This window comes from Lontra canadensis, unplaced genomic scaffold, assembly GCF_010015895.1.
Source record: "Lontra canadensis isolate GAN:19392208 unplaced genomic scaffold, GSC_riverotter_1.0 scaffold43, whole genome shotgun sequence".
NCBI classification, from domain to species: Eukaryota; Metazoa; Chordata; class Mammalia; order Carnivora; family Mustelidae; genus Lontra; species Lontra canadensis.
Genome location: NW_022631037.1, coordinates 4,057,086 through 4,062,720, shown reverse-complemented (window position 1 = coordinate 4,062,720; position 5,635 = coordinate 4,057,086). Strand labels below are relative to the sequence as shown.

The 5,635-nt window shown below is 42.8% G+C and overlaps 1 protein-coding gene across 1 annotated transcript; it reads right to left on the bottom strand.

Annotated features, from left to right (window-relative positions):
- Positions 1-716: 716 nt before the first annotated feature.
- On the bottom strand, positions 717-5,407 carry MRPS23 (mitochondrial ribosomal protein S23). The gene is made up of 5 exons (XM_032871984.1): positions 5,276-5,407; positions 4,536-4,706; positions 1,829-1,906; positions 1,499-1,625; positions 717-1,088 (listed from the first exon to the last, which is right to left on the bottom strand). The coding sequence occupies exons 1-5, from the start codon at positions 5,317-5,319 to the stop codon at positions 936-938; spliced, it is 573 nt and encodes a 190-aa protein (XP_032727875.1). The 5' UTR covers positions 5,320-5,407; the 3' UTR covers positions 717-935.
- Between the last annotated feature and the right edge of the window lie 228 nt (positions 5,408-5,635).

Below are 5,635 nucleotides of genomic sequence, written 5' to 3'. Positions count from 1 at the left end.
TACAGGAGTTCTAAAATCAGAGAATTTCTGAAGCAGCTTCTTTCTACTACCTGAAAACCACTCGTCTGATCAGAAATACAAAAGCTACACACTTAGAAGAAGATGTCATTTATTAAGGAGAAGATATGAAAATGAAGAAAGCAGAACAGTTGGTAAGGTCTCATGAGCACATCTCCACACCAGGAGGCAGGTGGATACCAGGGGAAAACAGTATCTAAATGAGCTGGCCCCCTCCTGGCAATCCAGTTATCTACAGATATCCTCTGAATTCAGTCTTCGGCTGAATGTAATCACTTGTTCATTCAAATCTTTACTAAGCAGACTAGGTTCGGGCCTATGCTAATTGCCTCCAGCACTCTCAACCTCATCTATGAGATTAAAGCTATAGTTTCGACCTTTGTCTATCATCAATGATAGGTTCTCACTTTTACCACAAAGCACAAGTCAGCATGACCTCTCAAGTTGAAGAGCAATAGTTCTATAGCAAAATGTAAAGATTATCTACAGACAGAAACAGTTGGCCCAGGGGACATACCATATGCACAAGTAAAAGCCTGACGGAGCCAGAAAAGAGAAAAGATACCCGAGAATCAGATATAGCCAACCCACATGTTAACACAGAAATCCAAGCAGACCTACTCAGAACGTGTCCCATTCAAACCATACTTATAAAGGTTTCCTCATGCTATTTACAATTTTAAGGTAAATTTACTTTATAAGCAGTCAGGGAATTCTTTATTTAATACCATCCTAACATAAAAGTTCATTCAAACCATGAAACTGAGCTTATGACAACCTAGAAATAGGAACTAAAAGAAGGCAAACATAATGCCTTAGAGACTGGGAAACATTTACACAGTTCAACTGTTAAAAACAGTTCAACATTCATCTAGTGAATACAGTCTGGATGTCAGTATACATGGAATACAAGTTCTTCAGGGAGGTGAGAGACCTTTTGGCTGTTCTTCAGATGTCTCCAAACGCTGATCCTGGGGAACTTCTTGAAGAGGCTGGTTTTTTTCCAATATTGTTTGAGGTTTGACACCCGTGGATTCAGATTCCCAGGAAATGTGACTACCTTCCTTTTGCTTAAAAGACCAGACATAAATACATCACACATATGTCATTTTCACTCCACTGACTGGCTGAAGCTGTATGACTAAGCACATTCTATCATGGAATCAAAACATTAACATTAATATCCCAGGTCAAATTCTATTATAACAAGCAACACACAAGATAAAAATCTCTAGAAAACCGTAATTTCAAAAGCCCTAATGCTAACTCACTTGTTCCAAGTAGCAGTCACTATCACAAAATTTTAGTATATGTATATATACACAACCTTTTTTTTTATTTCAGTATATTTCATCTACCAGCATTTGACCTGGTGTTCAGGGACACAGGCCAAGGTTGGAGAAGAAAAACCAAGGCTTCCTCTAACTTCTAACAAAGAGACAACTAATCCTTAAAATAATTTTAATTAAAAAATACTCACAGTCCTTGCTTCTCCTACTCTTCTCAGAATGACACCTGCTGCTAATAAAGCCTTCCCTGTTTCCACAAATAACTTCTCTTCATCAGTTTCTCCAAGTTTCTGTAGCTCAATGTACTTCTCAACAAACCTGGAATTCCAAGCAGTCACATCTGAGGTCTGCATATTGAGAGTCATCAACATGCTGTTACACAGTATAAAGCCTTCCCTTAACACATCTTCCTACCGGAGTAGCTTTTTCCTCCTGGGGAATTCAACAAAACTACTCAAATTGATCATTAAATTCCTTAAAAAAACAAAAAAATTAACCCAGGACATGTTAAAATGGCTTACTGTTGACAGGTAGACTTGAAGTTTGGATTGAACAGATCAAAAGCTCTCTGACCAGATCCATAGGCTGAATAAAATTTCCTAGAAAATATAAACAACACAGTATAAATCTCCACTTATAGATCATGGCCAAGAATAAAGAAAAATTACTAAGTCAAACATAAGCTTTTTTTTTTTTTTTTAAGTAAGTAGTGCATGCACATGGCAAATACACCAAATATTACAAAAAGGTATCCAATGAAAAGTTAACATTCCTGCTCACCTCCACCCCAAACCCCCAGCTCCCTCCCAGGAAGCAACACTAACCATTTTCTTGTGTATCCATCCAAGAATATTCTAATATACAAGCATACATGCATCTATCATCCCCCCGCCAGCTGCATAGTTTAACTCCAAGGACAGAAAACACTATTGTACATCTTGCCTCTTCTACTTAATAGTTCTTAGAGATCATTTCAAATCATTGAACTTAGATTGTTTCCAGTCCTTTGTTCCTTTTCCAAACCTTTTGCTCCTGTAGACAGTGATTAACTTTATCAGTATCTCTTAGTACACTGTGCAAAGGAGTCTGGAATAAATTCATAAAAATAGTTTTACTAGCTCAAGGTATGTGCATTTGTAATACGGCCTTCCAAACTGCCAGACGCTTCCTGAAGTGGCTGTGCCAATTTACACTCACAGCAGTAACGTAGGAGAGTGTCTATTTCCCCATAGCCCGGCCAAATTCTCTCTTCCTACTTTTTGTTCTTTGTCAATTTGACAGATGAAAAATTGTAACTCGTTTTACTTTTGCCTTTTCTTATGAAATAAACTGGACATCTTTTCATATGTTTAAAAACAAACTGAATTTCCTTTTCTGTACTCTTCCATTTGGTGGTTTTTTTCTACTGATTTATAAGCAAACTTTATAGCAATATAATTAGCCCTTTGTCATACTTGTTACCAAATTTTTTTCCCAATATGTTGGCTGGCTTTTGATTCATCTTGTGGCACTTTTTTAGGGGGCAGAAAATTTTAATATGGCTTCTGGGTTTTATGTTATACTGACAAAGGTCTTTATCACTCAGATTATTCTTAAAATTTTCCCACGTTTTCTTCTAGTACTTTTATGCTTTGATTTTTTACATTTAGGTTTTGATATGTCTGGAACTTATTTTGTTTTTATAAGTTCTTTAAAATATTAAAAACACTGAAAGGAAGCCACAAAAATAAAGGTTCAAAAAATTATTTAAATGCAAGGTATTATTATTTTGACATTAACAGTAATAAAAAAGGGACCAGTAAAATATTCCACATTCTCCAATGAACTATCACCTAGCTCCTGCTAACCATACAGCAGAAACACAAATGATTTTTTTTTAAATTTTTTTTTTATTTTTAGAGAGGGATAGAAAGCACGAGCAGGAAGAGGGGGAGAGGGAGAAAGAGAGAATCCCAAGCAGACTCCCTATGGTAAAGCCTTATGGAGGGTTCAATCCCAGGACCCTGAGATCATGACCTGAGCCAAAATCAAGAGTCGAATGCTGACCTGATTAAGACTCCTAGGCACACCCACAAATGATTTTAATACATAAATCCTGACCAAGTGCATGTACTGAGCCTACCCAGAAAAGCACTGACAAAGAAATTAATGCCCCCAAAGATCTCGTACTTCAGGAACTACCCTGAAAAATTCCAAGTAGAGCAAGAACATACTTGTTCCCCCACCTCAAGGAGTGTTGGGGGACAGGGGAGGAGATTCCTGATATGAAAGGGGTCTAGACCTCAAATGAGAATATAATGACCTCATCAATTCTTTTCTTACATCCAGAAATAGAGAAAAGAATAAGAGGACAGGGGAACCTGGGTGGCACAGTCAGCTGAGCATCTGACTCCTGGATTTGGCTCAGGTCGGGCTCAGAGTTGTGAGATCGAGATTTGCCTGGAGCTCCATGCTTAGCACAGAGTCTGCTTCTCCCTCTGCCCTTCCCCTCTGCTCTTGTGTGTATGCACACCCACTCTCTCTAAAATTAAAAAAAAAGAAAGAAAGAAATATGTATTACCCTGAACAAGGTACCACCTCTGATCTTAATATTTAAGAAAAAAGAAGCACGGGGCACCTGGGTGGCTCAGTGGGTTAAAGCCTCTGCCTTGGGCTCAGGTCATGATCCCAGGGTCCTGGGATCGAGCCCCGCATCGGGCTCTCTGCTCAGCAGGGAGCCTGCTTCCTCCTCTCTCTCTCTGCCTGCCTCTCTGCCTACTTGTGATCTCTGTCTGTCAAATAAATAAAATCTTAAAAGAAAAAAAAAGAATCATACAAATTCTAGGTACTAAAAACTGACATCACTATTTGGGGGAAAGAGCTCGGCCACTAAATTCCCAGTGAGTTGACCTCCTTGAGCCTCATAGTCTTTATGAATAAAATGAAGACAATACACTGATCTTGTAGGGTTAGAGTAAGGCCCAAGTTAGAGAATGTTTTTTAAGGGCTTAGCATAGTGCTAACAGACACACAGAAACGGGTAGCTATAACTGCAGTTACCAGTCCACTGTTGGGCTCCAGATCTTATTTCCCAGAACTTGTTTCAAATTCCCTAACTTGGGAGATACACAAGACCTTCTTCACAGGGCAAGCCCTGGTTCGACTCCTAAAAAAGTCACCAGACTGCTAACTAAATCTCTCCTCCTGAAGTTTTGCTGCCTCCTGTCCACCATGTGGCTTGGCACTCACGCTCTAATCCGATCCTCGGGGTACAAGATGTCCTGGATGGCAGCTTTGGCTTTGCCATATCGCAAGCGGGGCCTCCGGAAGACCGGCTCTCTCAGTGGGGGAAAGGCATTATATACGTCAAACCACAGGGGCTTCTCGTTCAACACCCCAGACCGAATCAGGTCCCGAGTCCTTAAGAAAGGAAAAATAACGAAGGTCAGTCGGTTACAACAGTCTAAACTCCTGAGTCAGTCTAGTCACGGCCTGGGACATCAGTGGGATCACCGAGTCCACAAGACAGAACTGGAAGGAGGCCAGAGCGGGGTGTTCCCCACCTACAGTTAACATATTTCCATATTCCAAACCAAACTAACAAAGCTCAGGGGTTAAGTTTTAAGTTTTATTTTTTCTCAGGTGCGTCCCACCCCCCCCCCCCACCGTCCCATCCAAGCCGCGTCGAAGAAAATACAAAGGTGGCCCACACGGGCCCATCATCATCTTCCTCCCTTCCTCCTCCTAGGGAACTCCACTCGGACAGGGGAGAGGTGCAATCTTGAAAGGGAAAGATGCGGTCAGAGAGCGGGTCGTCAAGCACACCTATTCAGAGACAGGAGGGAGCACGAGAGGGCCTCCCCCGGCTCAGACTCCTGCACTCTGGAGAATGCTTCGCCCGGTTCTGACCCATCCAGAAAGAGCGTGAGCGGTCGACAGCCCCCTTCCTGAGGAGGCACCCTCAGCCCACACCGGGTCCGAGCACGCACCGCGAGAAAACACTCCCCACGGTCTCCAGCCGGCTCCTCGCCATGGCTGGTACCTCGGACACTTACGGCCGGGGGCTACCGGAAGCGGAAGCGCCAGCGGCAGGCGAAATGGGCGGAGGCTGCTGGCCGAGACGAGGATCGCGGCGCTCTCTCCGCCGCCGCAGCCGGAGAGCCGAGCCAGGCAGAAGCAAAGGATGGGCCGAACTGGCGCGGCTGTTGGCCCCGGCCAGGTTCAGACTGGAGCACTCGATAGCCGAGCCGAAAGGGAGGGAGCGGGCCAGAGCCGGGCAGAAGCAATAAATGACCTATCTAGCGGAGGGAATCACGCAGAAGGTTGCTTTGCCCTCTCTGGCCTTGCGG

Bases quoted from the DNA above. Each gene is read 5' to 3' on its own strand.
- MRPS23 (XM_032871984.1), bottom strand. From the start codon at position 5,319: ATGGCGAGGAGCCGGCTGGAGACCGTGGGGAGTGTTTTCTCGCG. The intron at 1,626-1,828 runs GTAAGCCATTTT...TTGGAATTCCAG, and splicing joins TTCAAGTCTACCTGTCAACA to GTTTGTTGAGAAGTACATTG. The intron at 1,089-1,498 runs GTGAGTATTTTT...TGGTCTTTTAAG, and splicing joins GAGTAGGAGAAGCAAGGACT to CAAAAGGAAGGTAGTCACAT.